This window comes from Nipponia nippon, unplaced genomic scaffold, assembly GCF_047370975.1.
Source record: "Nipponia nippon isolate SJK-2023a ecotype South Korea unplaced genomic scaffold, ASM4737097v1 scaffold_12, whole genome shotgun sequence".
NCBI lineage: Eukaryota > Metazoa > Chordata > Aves > Pelecaniformes > Threskiornithidae > Nipponia > Nipponia nippon.
This window is the reverse complement of record NW_028262313.1, coordinates 14351865-14376408: the sequence shown is the minus strand read 5'-3', so window position 1 is coordinate 14376408 and position 24544 is coordinate 14351865. Positions and strand designations below refer to the sequence as shown.

Sequence of the window (24544 nt, the reverse complement as noted above, 5' to 3'; positions counted from 1 at the left end):
CCTCTTCACCAGCTTCTGTTACAGGCTCTAATCCCACAGTCGTTTTGATTAATTCCCACTCAATTACTTTCTGTATTTTCTGAGCCTGCTCCAAAATAGGGCTATTGCACTAGATCCTAACTTCTATAAGAAAAGGCTTCCTGGAGGTTTAAATCTTTCCCATTCAGTCTCCCAAAGACTCAAAGGATCATAGAAGAGTTCGTGGCACTTCCCACCAACTGCCTCCCCCCGACTCCATACAAAAGGTTGAAATCTTATTTTCCAGCTCCAAAATCATTAAAAACAGAAAACCACATTTTATTTGCCATAAAGTGTTGATTTGTCACAAAAACACCAGTATAAAACATACACCAAGGTATGCAGCTTGGGCAACAAGCCACTATCCACATTCCTTCATGTCCAGGAACAGTGGCAAAGCCCTGAGAGGAAATGACAGCTAGAAACCCTGCTGCGTTGTTCCTAAGGAACCATTATCACAGTGAGAGAGACGTTCCTCAGCACACAAAATGTATTCATTCAATCCATAGGTCTTCTTTCCTTTGTCAGGAATTCACTTGTATTATGAGTGAAGTCAGGTTCTCTTAACCTAACACACTAGTTCCTAGGTAGAAGCATAAGTCTGTGTTCCCAAATTCATTACAAACTTCTTAACTTTTCAATAATCTCTTGATTTCAGCAAATTTTGGAGTAACAGCACTACAAGGCAGTTGTAACCTTCACTTGGGGTAAAGTTCTGCTTCTTTTGGCTCTACCACAACACTGATAACACTGAATCTTTAACAAGCATTTTGGGTCTCCTTTGGAAGGGAAAACCCAAGCCTGAGCAAAAGATGCAGAAAACAAACTGATAGGTAAAGCCTTGGTGAGTGTAGGAGATCAGATACACCAGAATTCAATGGTTTCATTCTGCAGAGCCTAGTGACAGAATATGGAAACAGAGAATTTTTTAATTATAGACAGATGAACGCTGAGCACAGGGCATGACACAAAAGATGGCTCTTTGGGGATTCCAAGGGGAATAATGAGAAATGAAGAAGCCTGCTTTTCACCATGTTAAAGCCTTATTTCCTGTGATGGCCATTTTTTGCCACTCAATATTTAGATGCACAGACAAAACACACGCACACTGCAGTCAACATCAAATCCTGAGCAGCCTCACAGTACTGAGCAAGGCTTAGACAGAGAAAAATGATTCCTGTTCCCTGAGCGACAGTGCCAGGCAGCAGCACACCCGTTCACCTCTCCGCCGACTGCACACCCCTATGGATGGCAAAGCACAGCAGAAGGTAGAAACTGCCCACAGCACATTGGGGCATGAAAGCACAGCACCTTTTGGCTCAAATTCCCTGTAGCTGGGGAGCACCAGAACGTGTCTTTGTTCTCTTCCACACCCATATCTGCAGTCCAGCTGGATACTGGTTGGATGGGGTTAAGCATGCCTGGGGAGCCTGCAACACATTTTCTTGCCCTCTCAGCCTAAGTATCTGGGGAGATCTCAGTGTCTAATTTACCTGTTCCTCCCCAAACACACAGCACTAAAAATAAATAATATGGCTTGCTTTCGCTTGGGGGCTGGGTTTTGAAGGGCAGAGGATTAATTTGCTTTTTGTTGTTGTTGTTTTGCATTGTCACTTTCTAATAGTTAAAGAAAAAAACCACACCTATGTTAAAAATTTGTCATCCAAATGGCCGTCTCATTGTTGAGTGTATACAAAGCCAGACACAGTAGGAATCTCGTGTTCCTTTTCCTTTTTCGGATCTACAATATGGCTGTATCTTTCTCCTCGGTGACATTCCAGGTAGGGACCCCAGTTTGCAGCAGGCCTGCAGCATCTTACAATGCGCTGGAAAGCAAAAATAAGAGGCGTTTGATGTCTTACCTTAGTCTGGGCTATTTTTAAAGTTCAGTAAAGTTGTAACTCTAGATATGCCCTGCAACTCAACAAATGGCAAACAAATCACCAAAGCTTTTTAAAATCATTCCAAATGTCTTTGGGTTCAGTGGATTCTGGACACTGAAGTCAAATAAGCAGGCAAAGGTACGACCAGCAGGACTCTTTGGCAAAGCTTGGTAAGAAGAGCGTACCTCAGATCTTGCACTTGCTTGTTTCTGTGAGAAATTGGAGGCAAAACTCCAGAAAATTACATGGGGATAGAAAGTGATAGAAATTCTTCTGAGAATTTAAAGCAGCTGGAATAACAACAGAAACCATGAAAATCGCTCTTAAACGCGTGGGTGCACTCCTGAGGATTAGACTCTATCTTCTTATCAGAACACAGTAGGGTAAATTTGCCTCTGATGCAACTACCAGAGGTGTGTTTTGGTCTAAAAATCCAATTAACAAACACCTCAAAGTACTGAACATGTTTTTGAGAAGAAAGCACAGGCGTTCCTGATAATGCCAAGGAAAGCAAGGTTTGAGGCTATGACAGCTTTTTTTGTGCCCTTACCTGACAAAAGTTTCCTTCAGCTTTAACTATTTTTACAATAGCGACGATGGGAATCCAGATGACGCAGAAGATAATCATGCACCAGCCAACAGCAGTTCCCCAGGCTGGATATGACACTGAGCCATAAGTGGGAGGTGAAAATGTGACCAAAGACCAGACCAAAATTGTCTATAAAAAAAATGGCAAAAAGATTAAGCGAGAAAAGCAGATTTCCAGCTAACTTGAACTTGCACTGTATTTTCAAGTTGGTTAAAAAAAAAGGGGGGAGGGGGGCTATCTACCAATTCTGCACAGTTGCCTCTTGCTTTCCGAGTGTGAGAATGCTTGTGCAGGATTTGGTGTTCAGTCATGGCCAAGCAGTAAGACTGAAGAAAACACTGATATGCTCCCTAACACTTCAAGTATATCTATGTTTAAACAGAACTTGAGCTCTGGGTTCTGTTGAAATCTTACATTGGAGAAGATATAAGCTGCTGGATGAGCCCAGTACCTTTCTCTGTATGTTTTATATGTTCCCATGTTCCTTTATTTACAGGAATATGGGAAAGAATCCAAGATTAACTGTTGGCAACTATTGCTGCAGAAATAAGACATTTTAGGAGCAGCATTTTCTAAACTGTAGTCCGGACAGATTAAAGGTAATGTGCTGGCCAGAGTGACTTGGCACTACTACTGGATTTGGGATCTTAATGAATTCTCTCATAGTAAGATAATCTAACCATCTACACTCACAATTAGAAGTACAGAAGTAACAAAAAAATGAGACACACATAACAGGACATAAAAAAGTCTCAGTTAGACAGGGGAACAGCTGGACATCCAAAGAGCAAACCCAAGCCAGGGATTTGTCCTGAAAATGGGATTTCCCTCAAAGAGGGGAAAAAAAAATAATTAGGTATTCAAAACATTTTCTCAGTCTGAAATGAAGATAATTCAGCTGCTACAACAAACAATCTGGTTGTTCTGTGTTACTCCTCAGAGTGTAGACCCAGTTCACAAGCAACTGATCTGAAGGTCCAGTCTCTCCTGGAGAGGACCCAAGGAGGAGCGGTGCGTATCGGAAAACACATATAGAATATAGTTTGCTTCGTTGGCACAGCCACACCCTGTGGCTTTACACACACACGTGGAAACTTCTTCAATATCCAGTTATTAAGTTCTGTCACACTAACACAAATCAGTCATCTACACTCACCATTAAGAGCACAGGAGTGATGAAAAACCAGCACATTCTCCACCACAGCCAGAATAAACGGCTCTTCTTTCCAATCATCATTTCAATGTCTTCAATGAACCTGTTTCCTCCTGTTGAAAGACAATCGTAGGGTGCATTGTAAAGCAGGTGCCTCCCTTGCAGATGTGGTTACTCAAAAGGCACAGAAGAAAGGCAATGGTCAAGGTCAGTTTCTCCAGCTCTGTGGTAACTGGCTGAAAAGCTTTAATGGTTAAGTTATAAATGCCTTATTGTGGTAATTCATGTTTAATATACCCTGTGCGTGGGATTGCATAGTCAGATCATTGATTTTCAATGTAAATAATTTACCGTAAATGTAGACGATGCCTATTATCTCCAGGACGGCTGCAATAAGGATTCCCCATCCAGCACAAAAGTGATCTATTAGGTTAACCCAGTAAATTCCTGCCTATAGAACAAACAATAAAGAGGTAAAAATGTACCCAGTCCCAGTAATGTCTTTATGCAAATCAAATAAGTTGCGTTGCTCAAGCCAGTTTAACTAATCACCAGTCTGAGTTTTTAAAATCCCCAGTTCTCTAGATTAAGTACACATTTGTGAACATTACTTCATTTAAATATCTCTGTGTCAGGTTGAAAAGCACTTCTGACGAAATCCTGTAGATCTGTATACTAATAAGAAGATATATGTATATGCAGAGTACATATAAACAGCTGAGAGCAAGATTTAAATTTGGAACTTACTGTATTCAAGCTGGTGCTGAAGTTTTAATACTGAGCTACAGCAACAGCTATACCAGTTATCAGTTCTGGTCGGCTTCTATACTCCTATATGCACAAGTTTTCCATGTGGGTTAAACACAGCTTTAAACGCCAGCATGCAATAGCAGGATCACAGAGCAGGAAACAAGCTTTAGGCCATTTCACACTCTTGTGTACGAAGTCCTTCGCAAGCTTCCCTGCCATTGTGTTTCATAACATATGTGCTTTGCTTGACCATACAACTGTCTATTCACCACAATTATCATCTTCATGTTCTCAGCCTAATTGCATATATAAATCTGCATTTCTAGATGGAGTAATTGCAATGAACCTTTATATCCTTGAAAGCAATTGCCTCAAGAAATTTTACACAGTGTACTTAAAATTCCTTTAATATGTGTGTGTGTATACACACACACAGGAGAAGTAACCATACATTCTACAGATGCTTGTGAGCTAATAGGTTTTTATGACATGAATAAGCTATTTCTCAAATCCTGTCCTGTTTGGTAGTCAGTTATAAACAAAAAGATCCCACTGGCATCTATTAGCGGTACCCGCAGCACTGCACGCACACTGTATGCGTACGCTTGAGATTACACAAATAACCTCCTGAACTGAGGAGCAGTAAATCAGGTTGGTGATTCACAGGCTCTGTACGGGCCTTCTATTTAAAAGCATATCTCAGTTCCATAATCACAGAATACGTTAGGTTCCTCAAGCTTCCCTCTGGGAATTTCTTATTTGCATGTCCAGGCACACTGGCAGAATTCAGGAGTCTCTCAGATCGATCCATGCAAACAGGAAGAGTTGGAAAGGATACTTTCACTTGAGTTTATCACTTGCAGCATAACTAAACCCACTGCCAAAAAAGAATTTAGTGTCTTACCTGAGTAACACAGGTAAGACCAAGAAGGAAGAGCAATATGCACACACCCAAGGTTACAGGGATTCTTAACTTTTTCATCACTTCAGGATATATATCTTGTATGGTGGTTGTAAGTGTTTCTGCAAAGGAAGAAGTGTGGGTTTTGAGCAGCACAATTAAGAAAGGTAACGTTCATTTGAAAAGCCACGGGTTACTTAAAACCCCACTCACCTATGGTGGCAAACTGAGAGTCAAGGCCCAAGAGCAGGAGCATGAAGAAAAACAAGAAGGACCACAGAGGAGAAACTGGTAACTTGGAGAGAGCCTCTGGGTAGGCTACAAATGCCAGATCAAATCCTGGAAAGTAGTGGAAGAAAGGAGGTTATTGTCATGCCTTGGTCAAAGCAAGTCCCGATACTGACAGCGCGATGACTAGCCTACCTGAGTCCACGACCTCCGAGACAGGTCTCTCGGACACAAATGCCATATGTCCCAAGACAGAGAATATTGCAAACCCAGCAAATACGCTGGTGGCGCAGTTGGTTACACAAACGAAAATAGCATCCGAGTAGCAGTTGTTGTGAAACTTATTGTACGAAGACAAAGCAACAAGCCCGCCCCATGCCACGGACAGGGAGTAGAATATCTGGGTGGCTGCATCTTTCCAAACCTACCAGAAATAAGAACATGGGAATTACTTACAATATGTATCATAAACATTTAAGTCTGCCCTCTGTGGAAGCTCCAGGTTTTTTGGTGGGTTTTTTTGTTGTTGTTATGTTTGTTTGTTTTTTGCATTTAGCCTGACTATTTAATTCTATTTCATATGAGTTTTAGAGTAGGTGGGATACAGCACACTGGTGACCTTGCAGTCTCAAGACCAAACAGTGTCTTCTATGATCTCAGGAAGGTCACATCCCAAGTATGTTGCCAAATATTTAAGTCTTATTGGGGTAGCCCTGAAGAAGAGATTCAATTCATTCACATATGTGGGTTGTCAAGATGAATCTTGTCACAGTGCCAATGAATAAGGAAAACCAGGACCGGGTTGCAGGAGTGAGAACTTCCATGTGCTCTCCCACTTGCGTTCTTCACACCATGACCCAGACAAACCACTTCTGCCTTTGCTGCAGTGCCTCAGTTAGTGCCAAATGCTCACATAAAATACCACAAATAAATATCGCACTTAATGTTTGCTTTTGGTAAAACTGAACTAATGTTGACATAAGCCAGGACAAAAAAATCCAGGCTTCCTTTGCACAAGGTGCTCTTCCCGGTCCACCTAATTTCCCAAGCTAATTTCCCGGGCAAGGCACAGCCTGAATTTCAAACTCAAGGGTCCCTCCAACCTTCTGATAAAGTCCCTTGAAATTATCAGCAACCAAAGCAAGTGGGACGCATGTGAGAGCAACACTTAATCCCATAGCAAGAACTTTCTCAGCAGGCCTTGCTAAGATGAAACTCCAGCACAACCTCCGAGAGCCGCTCAGAGGCACTACCACAGTTGTCATCACTGTCTGGTGTGACAGGGAGGGGGCAGAGGGTGGCTGGTTTTTCGATTGAGAGTCGCTAGAATAGTGGCTCAGACTTCCAAATGAGCCGGGAGTTGCTGAAAAAACAGAACCTAGCTGCAGATACAAAATGCAGGGCAGGACATGAAGAAGGACCTGACCGGATTAAAAAGAAGTTGCTCTGTAAGGGACAAGCCCATAGAACCACAGAAGTGTGGCACGCTTCTGGGGCTGACGCTACCTCTCACCTCTGCCTCCATCAGCTTGGTGATGTTGGACTGTCTCCCAATGTAGTATTCGATGCCATCCATAGCACCTTCTAGGGTGGCACCTCGCACCAGCAAGATGAGCAGGATGACGTACGGGAAGAGCGCGGTAAAGTAGACAACCTGCAGAAAGAAGGGCAGGGACACATATTAGAGGTGACGGGATGCACAGACCTCCGTGCAGGAGGAACGGCCAGGTTTTAGGCTAAGGTCTACTGGTACAAATGAAAAAAAGGCGACCAGGGAAGCGAGACTGGAGGTGAACACACGCCAAGCACTAAACCATCTGGCTTAGCCGGTTCTGGAGCTGCATTCCAGCAGAAGCAGAATGCCCAAGCCACATATCCACTTTTCAGATAGCACTTAACTAGTTTCAGAAATGTGTTTTCTGACATGATTTACTGCTGTAGCAAGGCTCGGACTCAACCACCCCAAAGGTCTCATGCTAGGCAACGCTTCTAGTGAATGCGAACTGAAAGCCAGTCAAAATTAGGTGACCAGGATGGAATTATCTCCTGCTGAGACTGGGAAAGGGAGGAGTGGGGAAAGCCATGCTGGAAGCTTTCTTTACTGGGAACAAGGACTTTTAGGTTCTCTTGGACACAGAACTTTTTTGTTGTTTGTCTACACAATTTCTAGTGTGATGGGATCCGTGCCAGAAGCAGGGCTAAGCAGTGCTGCTATTATACAGGTGATGTTCAACAATACTGTTGTTTCTCAAGTCTTAGTTTCAGTGTTACGCAGACAGATAATTGACCTGGTACTGCTGGTTACACCAAGCCATAGCATTGCACCATCCTGTGGTGAGTCTGCTGTTTCTGAAGACCTCCTTCATATTTGCCTGGAATAGTCAATTCTCTCCGCTCTTCATCTCTGTCTTGTTCCTGCCCAGCTAGATTCTTCTGAGTCTTACCTTACTCCTCAAAGAGGCTTACCTTCATGCCAGAAGAGAAGTGACAACAGGAAGAGCCAATTGCCAGGAACCCAAAGAATGTGAGTGTAAGAGGAGCCGTGCGGCAGAACAACTGTGTCTGGGAAAGCACCGGTACTCCACCCCGAAGTGCTGAGACAGAAGGCAGAAATCTCCAAATAGAAAGCAGAATAGGAGGAAATATCAGACTGAGGAAAGGAAGACAGGCAGTGAGGAACCATGGAAAGGCACAATGACAGAAGGAATTGAAGGGGGGGGAGAAATCAATGCAGAACGGGTGAGAGAAAGAATGGAGGTAACAGAGACTGAAGAAGTAAGTGATGGAGATGCAACATAGAGGTAAGAAAGGAGTATGGGGAGGAAGGAACTAAACCACAAAAAGGGCCTCAGGTAGGGAAGAATAAAAATTCAGCCTGCCTGAAGTCTGGAGAGGAGCCAACCTAGCCCAGGGAAAACTCCAGGCAGCCATGCTCCAGCACGTGGAAATGGGAGCTCAGCAGAGCCAGAGTCTGAATACAAGCACCTATGGACCTGGTCCCTAAAAGCAGCTTGAAATCTTGAGTACCAACATTTCACAACCTGGCAGGAACCTCCACACGCACATCTGTTTGCAGGACTTGACCTGTATTGTCCAAACATCTCAACTAGTCTGGAAGTGCAAATAACTACCGGGGTGCTCCCAGGGTGTGTGCTTAAGTGTGCGGTCACATGCATATATCTGTCATAACAGGCCGGGTGACTGCCAAAACTCAGCTGGAATCACATGCGTGACAGCAAGATCCCCACATACATGGCAGCCCTGGTGGAGCTAAGAGACCCATGTGTTAAGTAATTGCTGTGTAATCAGCACCTTACTCATATTTTATGTAACAGTTATGAAGCCAAGAAGCAGAAAGAAAGTCTAATGCCGAGTCCAGCAGAAGGTGGCAGGTTAGGACTGCATCCTGCCTTGTGCTAACCTTCCCTGAGTCCAACTAACACTGGGAGGGCAGGATCAGGCCAGAAGTCTGCTAGTTGCTCTTCCTAACTTACTTTTCCAGAAGATTTTATTCCTTTAAACAACACAGCTCCAACAATCATCCAGGACAGGAGGAGACAGAGCGCCAGGTACCACACGATGTTACCGGTCTCGTCCAACCCACTCGAGCGCTGAAGAGCCACTTTACTGAAAGCACAAAACACTGCAATGAGAACAGGGCGATGGCAGCGCACACTCCTCTTCAGCCACTTCTTGAAGGAAAGTGAGCTGGTTTCTGTGGATATTACAAGACCCTGCAGCAGCTTCCATGAGCGTGCAGTTAGAATTGCGTGATTGGCATTGAAAAACTGAATATTTAACTGCATTTTTCCCCTCTTTTTAAAGTCTACCAGCCCTCAGCTCTCCACACATCTCCCATTAGGCCTGCGCCTCAGGTCTTTCATGTTAACCATTAAATACTGATGGCAAGAGAAGAGCCCATAAGAAGAATCAGTTCCCAGAAACCCAAGGAACGTGAGGCAAATTGAAACCACGCGGCTAAAGAAATGGCAAGTTCACAATGGGCCCAGATTCAGAATAAGGTTAATATCTTTTGCACAGTAACTCCTGGAAAAAAAACATATGCTATACATGGAGACAAGCTATACAAGTAGCCCCTATCAGGGCTCTAGAGAAGAGGACTTCTTTAAGCTGGAGTATTTTTCAGTTTGCTACAGGTTGACTCTTTTGCTTCTCTCTATATGTTTGGTTTTGTTTTTTTAAGGGCCCAGACTAATCAATCAAATTTTAAGTCCCCTCTGCACAGGCCTGCATGCCCACCCCCTCTTGACTAGATTGTTTCTGGACAGCAAGAGAAGACAAAAATAGAAGATACATTCAAAACCACAATGCATAATAAATGCATTTCTACCAATTTCTTTAAAATATTTACTTACTTCCAGTATTGTTCACTGGGAAATTGCACCGGTTTGTAGTTCATGGTACCATTCATACACGTGAGATTTTTGCTTGTGATGAACGAGTAGTTTGCATGAATGGTTTCTCCATCTAAGGTTGCGTTGCAGTCGCTTACTGAAAGCAAGTGAGAAAAAGGGATTGTTAACACAGTGATGACTATTATAAAAATCAGATTATTATAGCAAATACATTTTCTAAACAGTTACAGCTTCAGTTTGCCTACTAACGATATTTAGAAATGAACTTGAACTATCACTTGCAGCTGTTACTTTGTTACTTTGACAAAACACCAAGAATCTGGTGCGCTCAGCTCCACCTTTCACTTATCATCAAGAATACTTGCAAAAATCAGAACTGAGGATAGTTAAGATTGTAGCCTTGGTTACTCTACGAAAACCCTTGTTCCAAACCAAGGTTAAAGAGATCATCCTCTAGCAACTTCATCTTATTATGGCAGAGGACTTACTAGAGCTCTTTAAACATTTTCCTTAGTGGGGGGGTGGAGGGTGCTGTTTGGGTTTTTTTGAGTTGGGATGTTTTTTGCCAGAGCATACAGTAAATAACATTATATCAGCATTTACTGGAAAAGTCTTGTTGAAGCCTGTTTCAGGACAGCTTCTTCAGTTCAGTTGTATATTCCTCCAGCACTTACAAATTTTGAGCTAAAATATTTTTGTTTAGCCCATGAGCAAGCATCAACTTTTTGTTAAATACAGCACCTCAACTTCATTTTATGAAACTTATGAATCTTCAAAGAGATTTTCAGATACGTGGTTAATGGAGTTACAATTACATTAACACTTGGCAGCACATTTCTGGGTACTAACTACTAATCATCTCACCAACTTCACCTTTTGCCTTAAACTGGTCTGATATGGAAACTGGTGAGATATAACAAGTGTTTGGCTGTACACGTGCTGTCAAACATCAAAAACAATAGTGTGGAGATATGTTCTAAAAAGTTAATAAAGTGTGAAATTAGTGCCTCACTGCTGCTCGGGATTACCATAGCCACAGGGGAAGCAAGTGGTAATTAAAGAAACCCCAATGAAACAAGAGTATTGCTATATCTTTTATGTAAGGAGGGCATATGCTTTGCCATGAAACCTGATGAAATAGGAATGCAGTTATTTCTGGGGACTGTATGTACCAGGAGAAACCTTAGATTTTAAAGGAGGAAAAAAAGCATGCAACAAGGAGGTTTCAGACCAGCTCTCTCTAGCTCTCCCAAGCACCCAGAACTGGTGCCAGGGAAGCAGACAAACATCACTCCCGTGTGTTCAGAGACAAAGCTCCAGGAAGGACTTTTCAAGCCATGCATAGCTGTCTTGCTCCTATAATTTCTCCCAGAAAACAGTAAAAAGTACAAGTACCGAAAACAGTAATATTAAGCTCTTTCTGTGAAGTACGGTACCTAATCGTGTTTTGCTGCAGAACTCATCCGCCCAGGAAAAGCAGTCTGACCATGGTAGCACTTTTTGAAATGAGGCAAATAAGTAGTAGAGCGCGTAAGCAATGATAACATTGTAGTAGATCGCCACAAATGTTGAGATGATGACCATCGTGATGCCCACTCCTAGGAAACCAAAAGACATAATGTCTTAACTACCCCAAACTTGGGTTGAAAAAAAAAAAAGAAAGAATGTCCTTCACTTAACTTTTAAAAGGCTACTTGGGAAGAAGCTGGGGTTGGGTTTGGGGCTTTTTGGGGGGTTTTGTTTTGTTTTTTTTTAAATAATTTTTAACAGCAACCGAACAGGGAAAGGGTAAAGCCATGAAATGAGGGATATGGTCCAAACCAGCCGTCTCAAATGTGGTTTTGACACAGCGTTTGAATCAGGCCCACAGAAAAACTGGACTAGTCACTAAGTCCAAGTCTAAAGGAGACATTCAGTATTTTTTTTCTCTCCCAGTTTAGTGGGAAGCTTTGATTGCTTCATAAAATAAAAGAAACTATACAAAAACCAGGACTGACCAGGCCATTTTAAAGATCCCATTGTAATGAATAGTTTTGCCAGTAAATGAGAAGCAACACAGAACAGTAAATCTGTGTCAATAAAACTGTTCTCCTCCTTTGTTAAAATGAACTTTGTTCTGCAAGTTTGGGAAAGTCTGCCAAACTATCCCAATCATCTTAGAGACTATATTTAAGTTTATGTCTTCACAGACACATAAAAAGTTTTCTCGGTCTACAGACTTTTGCTTTAAATTTAAATACACTGCTGTCATGAAAGGTTGTTTGTGCTGCAGAACAGAGACTGGCAAAAAGAGTTCAGGCAACCAGCCAGACTGTCTTCTCTTTTGTTTTTGTAGAAGGTGGCAAATAAAATTCTCATTGCATCAGAAAGAAACTTCCTTGTTCCTATATTAATTCCTCTGCTAGATAAAGAGGACAAACGAGACCAAGTTCTTTACATCCATTGGTACAGGACCTAGACGTACAGGAGTGAGTAAAGCACACGGTTAGTTGTTTCAAACACATAAATGTCCCTATGAAATTCAAACCATCACAGAGAGAGACAAACTACCACTACAGAGTGCAACTATTTCTTTTATCACAAGAGGCACCTCACCTTCTGAAGCCAGGTCTAGCCTATTTTATCACACCAGCAGATGACTCCCAAGGCAGTGAGCTGGATGAATACCCGCACAGCATTGCATAAAGCAATCAGACCCATGTGCCCGTGCCAATGGTGGCAGCCAAATACAGAATTAGCCCATCCAACATGGAACTGCCTTGCAAGCTACATAGGATGTAAAGTGTAAAGAAACAGTGGTAGAGTTAACTTCTAAAAATTATTTTCACTCTGTTGCACACAGCGCCAGGTGTTTAACTGAGGTTTTCCCTCACACAGCAAGCGGTGATTTCCTTCTGCCTGGACAGCTGAGGTTGGGGTGGTGTGCTGCGTAACCACAGAATTGATAAAACCTCTCATAATTGACAACCTTTTTGGGGAAGTCTTTAATACACATTGGTTTATTAATTGAATAATAAGGAAGATCTATCTGGAAACATAAGACTGACCTCTACACAGGAACTGGCTTCTCAGAATTAATAACTTTCTAAAGAAATCATTAACTCATATCTGTTTATTACTAGATTAAAAAAGATCTAGGGAAACATAACAATACCAACCTTGAAACAATGGTAATATTCTCCAGATAGAAATTGGCCCTAGGCTGGCAAACTGCCCAAGGGAACATTCCATGAAAAATAAGGGCAAGCCAGCTAATGCCAGCATCAGGGTGTATGGGATTAGAAAAGCACCTGAGGGAAGAAAGGGAAAAAAAACCACAGTCACAGAGAAAACAATGACTCTCTCAGTATTCGCATCACATTTTATATTCCCCTTTTTCCCCCCACCTCAAATATCCCACTGTGGGTTTTTTGCTTCTTGCAGAATAGAGATTTGTTTGTAAATCCTGTTTTCTATAAGACTAAAGAGTACCTGTAATGTAGAGACACAGATTACCAAGAGAACTGGTGATTTACATGGGATGGCTTCTCTTATAGAATTAAAAGGATTTTACAAGAACTATCGAAGACATACTGCGCTCATACAAGCAGGAACACTGCTCAGCTGTAGGCACCATTGGCTTGTTCTGCTTTCTATTTCATCTTCCAGCTTTTAATTTAAAAAGGAACAGAATGATTCCTTCATGTACTTAGCTGTGATTTGCAACTGCCCTGTTAGAGTAGCTACTGGATGTCAAAGCATGAAAATTATTTTCTATGGTTGGCTGGCTCCTGTGTCAAATGGCATCTCAGCACGGCTCTTGTTCGAGCCCATTTTAAAGTGTACATTAACCTGATATCAATGAGAGCCCTGTTCTGCGAGAGGGACTGGCACTTCTTTGTGTGTGCGCAGAAGATAGGGCAAGTGAGAGCACAGGTTTCCTAAACACGACCCTATACCCCTGCAGAAATCTGTCCTCTGTTCACTCTCGGTGAACTTAAAGCAATAAAGGCACCAGTTCTGCAAGGAACTGCAAATACGTGCTGTAATTTAAGGAAGTCAATAGTCCCATAGAATTAACTGGATTACTCTTGTGTTTCAGGACAAGGATGTGACCATTGCCTTTATCAATCGTGGGCAAGGGGCACAGATCAGATTACAAGCAGCAGCACAAATATGCTTTAAATGCAAAGCTGCCTGCTGTGGCTGATAAGAAAAAAAAAGTCTAGCAGAAGGGCCAGTTTCATGACTTATTTTGTTTTCACAATTTTCTTCAGCAAAACTGTAAGTAACACAACCCAGCCAAACTCACTCCAATGAAACTTCTGTACCAAGAATGCCACCTTGTGTTCCACGTGCAGCTGTATGGGCTGTGCTGCATTTACAGTCCAGAATTTGACTTCCAACAACTGTCAGGCAGAGCAAATAAGTACATACAAGTAAGTCCTCTGCAGTTACTTGGTGTTTACGCTCTCTTTGATTACCAGTGGTTGCTTGGCAAGTAGACAAAGCTCTGAAATAGCAGCCAGAGAAGCCGGTGCCTCCATTTGGCTTTGCCACTAGTTCATTGTGTAAACAGGTAGAGGCTCTCTCTGCCTCGCACTTCCAAAGTATCTGATGGGGATAATTATTGAGCATGGATAATTATTCCAGCTTAGCTTGTTTGCCTGGCAAAACAAAGGTTGAGAGGGGATTCAATTGCTCTCTATAAACATATCAGGGAGGTAAGCACTGCGGAGGGAGAACAGCTATTTAGGCAAGTAGAGGATATTGGCACATTGACAAAAAGATGCATGTTGGTCATGAGTAAATCAGAAGAGTTCTGGAATTCTCAGGTGGAAGTTTGCAATTAAAACTAAATACTATTCCCCTCCTCAGCTGGTACCCAAAAAGCACAGAGATGCCTCCTACTCCTCTTCCCATTCCCATCAGCAGGCTCTATCCCACTTCCCAGGGTGATGCTCACATCCAGCTTTGACAAAACGTGCCTAACCTCAGGGCTGGCCCTTGGAGCTGGCCCTTCTCCCTCTCTTGGGGATAGCAAGGTGTGCCCACCCGACGCTGCCATTCAATACAGGTACCTCCGCCATTCTGGTAGGTGAGGTAGGGAAACCGCCAGACGTTGCCCAGGCCCACAGCATAGCCCACCATGGAGAGCAGGTAGTCGCCTTTGTTTGACCAGTTGCCACGCTCCAAGTTCTCATCGCTGTCACTGGTGTGGGCATCTTTTTCATTTGACAAACTGAAGTCCTTGGAAGAGAAGAAGAGGGAATGCTCAGGATCGCCCCATCGGCAAGCAGGGCAGTCATTTCTCTGTCCAGAGCAGCACCTTGGCATCGCTGGGCAGCGCAGCTAGACCGGGTGGGCAGAGCCAGGTGGGCTGCCAGTCCAGCTGATCCCTGGCAGGACAGCATGGACCTGTTAGAGAGGGTCCTGCCAGAGAGCCCAAACAATCTTCATGCCCAGTTTTGCCTTGCTCCTACCTCAGTCCCCTGTGCTGTCAGCTCCTGGGGGCAGCACCTCCAGGGGACTCCCCTACTCTGCCCCTGCACATGTCCAGATGCCCCATACCTGTTCAGATGTTCACGCCAGCACACACCTGTATGCTCATTTTAAAAACACCTGCCCAGGTGCCCTTCACACCTGCCCAGGTGCCCCCATACCTGCCCAGGTGCTCATCCCTCTTTACCTACCCCAGTGCCCCCATATTCCCATACCTGTCTGGATCTCACCTGCCCAGACAATTTCATACCTGGCCAGGTGCACCATACCTCACCTGCTCAAGTGCACCCATAGCTGCCCAGGTACCTGCACCCTGCTTGCCTGAGTGCCCTATGCCTGCTTGGGCACCTCCATACCCTACCCGCTCAGATGCGCCCACACCTGCCCAGGTATCCCAATATCCCACCTGCCCAGGTGCTTCCACACCCGCCCAGGTGTCCCCACACCCCGCCTGCCCGGGTGCGCCCGGCCAGCCGCCACCCCCCCGGCCGCCCCACCTTCTTCTTCCCGCAGGAGAGGAAGCCCGGCAGGCTGAGCATCCCCATGGCCGCCGCTGCCGGAGCCGCTCCGCTCTGCCCGCGCCGGCCGGCGCCCGGCCCTTTATCGGAGCCGCCTCCCGCCCGCCCCTCCCGCCGGCGATGCGGCACCTCCCGCCCCCGGGGCACCCCCCGCCGCCCGCCCCAGCCCCGTGCCCGCTTTCCCGCCGCACCCCCGCCCGCTGACCCTCCTCCAGCCCCGCGCCCACTTCCTTGGGAACACTCACTCACCCGCCCGCCCGGCCCTGCCCTGCCCGGCCTCCTGCCCACTTCCCCCCTAAACACCCCCTGCCTGCCCCCTCCTCACCTGACCCCGGCCCACTTCCCCCGCCGCGCACCCGCCGGGGCTCGCTCCCTCAGCCCGGGCTCTGCAGCCCTCCTTGCGCCCCTGTCTGCCCCCCTCTTTGCCCCCCACCTTCGCCATCTAACATGCCCCCCGCTCCTTGCCCTTCTTCCCCCTCTGCGAGTCCTACCCACACACCCACCCCCTTGTCTTCTACCTCCAGGGTAGAAGGCCACCTCCCCATCACACACTGACCTTCTCAGCACCACTGACCCCACTACTGCCTGCTCCTCCCCACAGAGCCGCTGCCCAGCTGCCTCACCTACATTCACTCCCCCAGAGACCCTGCTCATGGCTCCCTCTCCACCCATACCTGCCTCTCATTCCTTCTTAACCTGCTCCACGCTGGAGTCTAGACTCAGGAGATGCATGAAAGCAAAGGGCACAAGGGGGTTAAACAGTACGGAAATCTCAGCTTCTAAACACGCCTTCCACTTACACATGACAGGCACAAAAAGGGCAGGTCATAAAAGCAAAGCCCTCTCCAGAGGAGGAATATAATGAGCAACAACTTAAGGACCTTTTCTGAAGTGCTCCCCCGCTTCTCCCACCAAAGTGACCTTCCCCAGGCATCCCCTAAGGACAGGCAGGAGGACACTGGCCACAGCACACTCCTTGTACAGGCACAAGGGGACACAGGTGGACTGGCTGCTTAACTGCTCTCCTCCATTTCCAACTGCTCTTTTCCATGGCTTTTTCAGATCCACACTGTGACAAACACACTTTTTGTCCTCAATTAGTGGGACTTTTTGTTGAGTAAAGTGCTACCCAGCATGGCTCAATCTAGCCACGACTGAGAGGTATACCAGGAGCGAGAAGTGTGTGGGACGGCGTCTGAAAGGTAGGATGCTAAAAATCAGATGGTGTTTTATCACCCTGTGCAGCAGGTTCTCTAGGAGACTTCTATTTTAGAAATGTGAGAAAACACTCCTTCATGGGCTGCCTGGGAATTCTGGATTCACGTGGCCAAGCCACAACGCCGAACACAAGCCTTCAGGCTAGTTCTGTATGGAAGAATACAAAACCCACCCACAGTGAGGACACACCATGAAATCAGTCAATATTCTTCCGAAGTCTATCTATCTGAATTGTACATAAACTAAACAGACCTTTTTGACAATCTTGATCTGAGTTACAAATTTGAAATAAAATGAGACAGCATGGTTTTGGTTTGGATTCTGGGTAACTTCAGTATCTGTGGGTCACTATCGCCCCAGCCGGGAACAAAAATGTTCCTGTAAACAATGCTGGGCCTGACAAAAGCACCAAGTTCTTTTCCAATCTCATGATTCAGAGCTAGCTATCAGCTTGTTTAGAAATGAAACGAGATGAAAAACAACCTGTTAGCCACAGCCTCTCCCTCCTTATTAGGATTAAGTGCATGTTGTAATGTTGTGGAGTCACTGACTATGGCATTCTCTCTGTGTAACTCAAGATGACTACAAGTAAAACTATACTGGAGGTATCACTCCTGGGATACGTTCTGTTTCTGACCACGTGAAAGTTTCGTTTCTAGTGCACTTTTCTTATTTAAAGGAGAAAAATAAAAACCACAGCACAGTCAAAATTCCAGGGATGAGCAGTGGCGAGATGAGTATCATTAAAGAGAGAATTGTGCCTGAAGCAGGGCTTTATTTTGCCTCTGTGTTAGCTATGCAGCTGAATAGCACAGCAGTCTGATTTGCATTCACTAGAGGCTGAGTCCATCAGGTTGAGCCCTGAAGGCTGGCTCCTCGCAGCTAACATAGCCACCCATCAGCCAAGCACCCTGCGAGCCAGTTCCCACTGGAATGTCTCAGCTAGAAATACAGAGATAACAGCCAACAAACCAAAGCCAGCATGGCTCTGCCATAGATGAGATACCTCAGTTATGCTGCTGGTCAGGAGATGGGATATCTAAGTAACCCGTTTTCTTTTGAAATCACCCCTGGATTCTATGAACACCACTTACTGAACACTCTGTTAATCCAATGGGGGGGGGGGGGGGGGAATAAAAAAAGAAGAAAAAAGACGACCATTAATGATAACCTTAACATGCTGACAACACAGCAAACACTTTGGACACTTCCAAGGAGCAGTGGGATACCCATGTTTTCCATTTGGTTGCAGCAGCGCTATTATCAGATGTTGGGTATTGCCCTTAGCTAACACAAACACAGCTATGACGATGAAGTAGATATGTTTGGTGTGCTTATTTAAGAATACAACGAGTAAATTCTGTTTCTTAATCTGTACCTTCTGCGATAGCAGTGCTTACTAATATTGGCACCCGGCACACACATTCAAAACTGATTTAGGAGACAAAGCCAGGGCTCATTTACCTCTCCCACTCCTAATTGGCAGGAGCTAAAGACCAGAAAACCCACTCCACAAATAGGAGCAATGGCTTTAGAATAACACTAATCCTGGCATTAAAGCAGTAGAAGGAAATCACCGGTGTGTCTACAAGGCAGGCAGTCCTCTCGAGGATAAAGTGATCCAGAAGACGAGCAAGGGTGAATGCAAGAGATGCCTGCAGCCTTGCTGTCTCTGACGTGCACAAGTCCTGGAAAAACAGTCATGAAACTAAAAACAAATTAAATCTTCTCCCATACGGAGAAGATCAAGCGGCACCGGCAGCTGCACATGGAAGTGTTCACTTACCAGATGTGAATCATGTAGTTCAAAATAATGTCTGCCCTAGCTGAGAGCCCAAAATAAGCAAGAGCCCAAGTACAGGAATAACTATTGGTGTTCTGCAAGGCTAACAGTTAAACCCACCAGCAGCACACAAGGATGCTACATGAAAAGCTGATGGAGCTGGGCCTGGCTGCCTACAGAGCAATACATTTATTTTATCTGTGTTGATTCCTGTGGCATGGATCTAACTACACACAGCTGCCATTCTGGTATGCCCGTGAGCCCAGCTATGTGACACTTCCCCATGGTACCCAGTGCGGTGTTATGAACCTGCTCCACACCTTGGAACAACAAGGCATGTGCCAGTGTGCATTAAATGGCCATGACAAGGATGCTGATACCTTCCCACAAAACCAAAGATGGCAGTGAGGGACTACATAGCTGTATTTGCTGGCTGACAGAAACAGCCTCCTCGCATTTTATTCCAGCATCAGCACAGCAGCTTCCCTACAGCTACAGACAACCATCAGGTAACCAAATGGCAGTAACACATGCAACCACAGGAAAAAAACCAAACCAAACCAAACAAACAAACCAATCCAAACAAAAAAACTCAAACCAAACAAAACCTCCACACCATGTTGGCCTTCAAGATCAGAGGAAGATGACTTAAACCATCTAACCATCCCTTAACAGCATGTAATTACTCTCATCCAGAACTCCACATCCACATTGCACTCTTTAGAAGAGAGGACCAGAAAGCCAGAAGAGACTGCTACAGGCTGACAGATGAAGCAAGGCAGGAAATTTAGGCTGTTGGCTCCTGCAGCAGCAGGAATTATCCTCTCCTTTACAGGTGAACAGAATCAAGCCCCACTTAAGAAAGCATCATCCTTGATTTAAAGACCAAGTGATAATGAGCAAGCCAGTTTCCTTGACGGTGAACTGAACTGCAGGTGATCTAGAGCAAACCTTTACCACTAACTTAACAAAAACAAAACAAAAAGATCAATCATTGGTCAAGTAACCCATGAAAGTAAGGCAGCATTCTCCATCTGGTGAGAAATGTATTACTTCACTGTGTGCCAGCTGTGAGCAAGGTGGAAGTCTATCTAGAAGGTACAGCAAGAAATGGCCCCCTCGCTCAGAAGACAGGATGGAGAGGCGATGGTGGCATTGTCAAGGGCGCAGGCAATAAAGATTACAGAGACAAAGGCAAGCATTTCTGAAGTAGCCATCTGCAGCTCCAGAGAAGTACTTAAGGAAGCAGACTTCCAGGGTTTATAGCAAAACACAATGAGAATTAAAATAATTACTTAAGAGGCCTAGTGCCAATACTGGCTTGCCTAGTTCTAACGGCCCCCATCCAATGGCTTGTGTGCCTCAGACCACTGAGATATGAAGCAGATTCTGCTTCCAACCCTGCTGATCCCTTCTGAGTGAGGGGTGAGATTTTGCTCACAGGAAAAGGAGATATCTTTTATACAGCCTTCTTCCTGGATCTATTTTCCTTTTTTATCAGTTTTCTGTCTTTGTTCATTGCTGCTGTTCAACAAGCCATCAGGAAGCACTCATCTACTCCATTCAGATCTCAAGCCACGAGTTCATTTTCATTAAAGGTTTAATGGAATGGAAATTCTAAGAAATTCTGATTCAGAAACTTAGAAACGGGACATGGAAAGTTTTCAGTAACGCCTGAAGAGTTTGGTTCACTAATGTAATGCTAAATATTTTCCACCAAGGGTTTCACCAAAATTGACAGATTCCCATAAAATATTTTTATTTTGCAGGAGTAGCATTGTCTGAAGGGAAACCTCCACAAGAGTTGTAAAGGCACTCACACTATATTATGCATTATGTAGCCATATTAAAGACCTGTATGGCCCTAATCTCAGCGATTGGTGCTTGATCAGATTTTTCCCCGACTTCAACACTTTTGGATTCATCTATGCAGCCAACTCAGAGGTGAGAATTGCAGCAAGGTCACTCCTGCTGAGCTATTTGCCTCTATGGACAGTCTGCTATCATAACCCAAAAAGAGACAGCAGATTTATATCCTCACAACAGAACAGTTGCAGAAGTGTTGTAAATGCAAAATGCATAAGCCTTGTAAGTCATGCGCCTAGGAAAATCCCTTTTTATTGTTTCAAGTTTCCGCCCTCAGATATATGGAAAGCAAACTTGCCTTTGGGCATTTTTAGCAGGCTGCAACCTGCAGTTAACATAATACACACTAATCAAGATAGTGATGAGGAAGTTTTACATATGCACGTGGGAAAAAATTATAAGGTAGAAATAAACTCGCTCAAATATACCAGTAAAACTGAAAGGCTCTACAGTACTGGTCTTCTACTACACCGAGTCTGGAAAAAGATTTTACTGTCCCAGCCACTCAAAAGGGAGCCACAAGTCTCTATCTACAAAATTAATCAGGGTGTTTTCAAGACTATTTGCAAGATTGTCAGGTTTGTATCTATGGTAGCTGATCTCCACATTAGTTGATTGTATTATTTTTGACCTTTGATTGAAGAGAACTTGAGAAGAGACAAGTCTCTTCAGGAATTGTCAGACAGAACATGGTCCTCAAATCCTTCCCTCTCTCAGACCAAAGCTGTTTCCAGGACAACATGACCTTCCTTGTAGTGCTGGCTGTCTTCAGTCCCTGAGAACTTGTCAATTTGTCAGATGTTACTCAGTTGCCATATGGGAATATATGATACTTCTCAAACACGGAGCTCCATCTAGAATAAGGAGCAAAGGAACCAAAAAAGGACTACAGTGTTCAAAGAAGGATTAAATAGAGGCTAGGTGTTTATATCAACTGCGCAAACCTCTAAAAACCTCTGCTGAAATACTGACTTGCATGAGAGTTACCAGAGTGCAGTGAACAACTGCTTTTGCAGCCCAGGGCTCCTAATTTCTCCAGTTCTGCTTCTGCACATGGTCCAGAGCATCTTGGCTTTCCCTGGACAAAGCAGCCTGGTGCCAAATAAGCATCCAAGCCTGTCCAAGATGCATCAGGCAGGTCTCATTCCACCTGCCCCCTCCCTGACCATCCTAGAGGCATGCTCGGAACACGTTCAACTTGTCTTTGAGCGACTGAAACACTGTGTAAATGCAAAACCTCAGGTATCATATCGTGGAAGACATAACAACAGATACAAGTAATAAAAGGGAAGAGATCAAGTACAGGAGAACTAAAACCCGGGAGCATGCAATTAGCAAAACTTAATGATTGGGGAGCACATAAGTGTCGGAATATAATGACTTGCCTATTGGGAAATATTTCAGAGGCGTGGTCAACAGAAACTAAGGAGTCATTTTTAATTGAGTAAAATAAAGCCTAGGAATGAATACAATACTAATTTTCCAATATGCTGAACTGAGTTCATCAATCTCATTTAACAGTTTAATTTTCAAATTCTTCCAGAGTATCACATGCCAATATTTGTGGAGTCCAGCAAAGCCAGGAGACGCTGGAAGGTTGGGGTTTTTTAGTTCTATACTTTCTTGCTAGTTATACACAAACGGCTTTTCACAGAGGCTAACATAAACGCATATTCTTGAGAAGCTTGTGAGTAACAGTAAGGCTTTGAAATACAGGCATTGACTATCACACAGCAAAAAGGCGACATTTCAGCTCAGTCCACCTTTCCTTGAGGTAATTTTACGTAACAACATGCTGACCTGCTATGTGATCTCCAAGAGAATTATACTTGTGGTTGTCCTCCTTCACAACAGGATAAAATCCAGGCTGTTAGGCATGCCCGTCATCTTAGGAAGGGAAATACCTCCATCAACACTTTCCTTTGTGTGATATCTCTTCCTACAGATTAGCAATTGCTCTCAGAAATAGCTCATCCAAGTCAGTGGGATTTCTCACGTAAGCAAAAGCAACCCCATATCAAGTAATAGCACCATGAAATCACCTGTTACAATTACACAATTCTAAATCTAAAAGAAAAAAGCAGGATCCATGCATTAATATCCACTGCAATATACTACTTCTCCATGCCTCCAAGCAAACAATGTTACAGGGACACTAGAACAACAATTACTTAGCTGAACACCTTCAGAATTTAAAAAAAAAAAAAAAAAAAGCATTCAAAAGAATATGAATGATAGAGGTATTCTTATTATTCCTACTACTATCTAGTTCTTCTACAGCTCTTTCCATCACTAGACCTAGAAAACCTTTATAACAGAAATCGGTCTTTTTACTCTCTTTTTACAAAGAGGAGAGCAGAGCAGAGGTAGGGTTGCTCAAGTATTTTATGCAGCACCTGTTTAGCAGAAAACATGTGGACAGAAGGACTGGACCCCACGAATCCCAGTACCCATAATTTTCTTTGTCCTCACCACGGGACCTCCTCCTCCTCTCTAAAGCCAGGGAGTACATTTGTGTTCCCCTCAAGCAGGGAAGAAAGCTGACCACCCCCCAGATAATCCAGAATTGATTGGAAAAAGCTTTAACTAGAAACATCATGAGTTATTTTAATACCCATAATGCACACCCTAGTTGCCGCAAACCTGGCCACTCCCCTGGCTTTCCTTTCCAGCCCCTGAGGCTCTCTCCCTGTGGCTGAGGCTCTTCTGAGCAGCCCATCCTCACAGTCCAGCACCTCCTCTTCTCCAGCAATATCAGGAACAGCCATATCTGGCCCCAAAAGCCCAGTGAAAGGGCCAGAGCCTTAGCTGGGTGAAAGGGGTGTGAAGGCAACTCCCCCTGCTTCACATGGCCATGCCATTAGCAAGGTGGCAGTGGCAACACCTGCTTGGAGGTGCATCCTCTTAGCACATTCCCAGAGCACCTGCCCCAACAGCCAAAGGGATGCCGTTTTCTGACAAAACACTGATTTTTAATTAAACCACTCAGAGCTGCCAACACTGAGGAATCTTAGGGTCTTCCAGGCTGCCTGACTTCCCATGCCTAAACTCAGGGCCCACAGTGTTTCAACATGTTAGGGTTAGGCAGCATCCCAGCATGAGGCTTCTAGGATTACAGTTTTGGATTACGGTTCCGCTTAATTGCCACTCTGAGCTGGTAATTTATTTTGGGGAAGGGCCAAAGTCTCTATCAGACTTAAAGGAGTCTCAGTACAGAAAGGTAAGGGACTGAGTACAGTCCTGCTGTGAGGTCTCAGTGAAGATATGCATCTGAAAGGAATTTCTCAGAAGACACTTTGCTTTTAGTTATGCAGAGTAAAAATTCATCTTTCCTGGCAGCTCCTCATTTACATCTCATTTCAGCATTCTAGTGTCCGTGATTTATGTGGGATTGGGGCTCCAGATGGAACAAAGAGAGTTTTACCTCTTCTCCCTCCACGGCAAGCATCGCTGCACAATGAACAGAGAGAGCTTTTTTGTCTTTTTTACTTCAGACATAAGAACAGATTGAAAGATATAGTTCTGCTACAATTAGCAGAAAAAATGTACATCTACCATTCCTAAATTTTGGGAAGAGTTTACAAGAATGCTGTCACTTTCTGCTCTGCTGAATTGCTAAAAAATACTTGTATACCCAATGTTAACAACCTGCTTCCACCAGGTTACAGCTGCTATGCAGTGTAAAGGATGCCTGCTTCTACAAATGTTTTATTCCATAGGATAAAAAAAATACACTCCACTTTCCTCAAAGCTGAAGAAGTTTAATTTTCTTCATAATGT

General features: G+C 44.3%; 1 protein-coding gene across 4 annotated transcripts; it reads right to left on the bottom strand.

Annotated features, from left to right (window-relative positions):
• Positions 1-273: 273 nt before the first annotated feature.
• Positions 274-16586, bottom strand: SLC6A14 (solute carrier family 6 member 14). Of its 4 annotated transcripts, XM_087748947.1 has the most exons (15): positions 15877-15965; positions 14959-15127; positions 13057-13188; positions 11335-11496; positions 9899-10034; positions 9017-9149; positions 7036-7176; positions 5718-5946; positions 5508-5633; positions 5298-5416; positions 3995-4094; positions 3647-3756; positions 2452-2619; positions 1662-1844; positions 274-915 (listed from the first exon to the last, which is right to left on the bottom strand). In XM_087748947.1, the coding sequence occupies exons 1-14, from the start codon at positions 15922-15924 to the stop codon at positions 1695-1697; spliced, it is 1923 nt and encodes a 640-aa protein (XP_087605073.1). In that variant the 5' UTR covers positions 15925-15965; the 3' UTR covers positions 274-915; positions 1662-1694. The 4 variants fall into 4 exon arrangements, with proteins under 4 accessions (XP_087605073.1, XP_087605074.1, XP_009463593.2 ...); XM_087748948.1 differs by lacking the exon at positions 15877-15965 and adding an exon at positions 16572-16586 and having other exon boundaries at positions 274-1844; XM_009465318.2 differs by having other exon boundaries at positions 274-1844.
• Positions 16587-24544: the final 7958 nt, after the last annotated feature.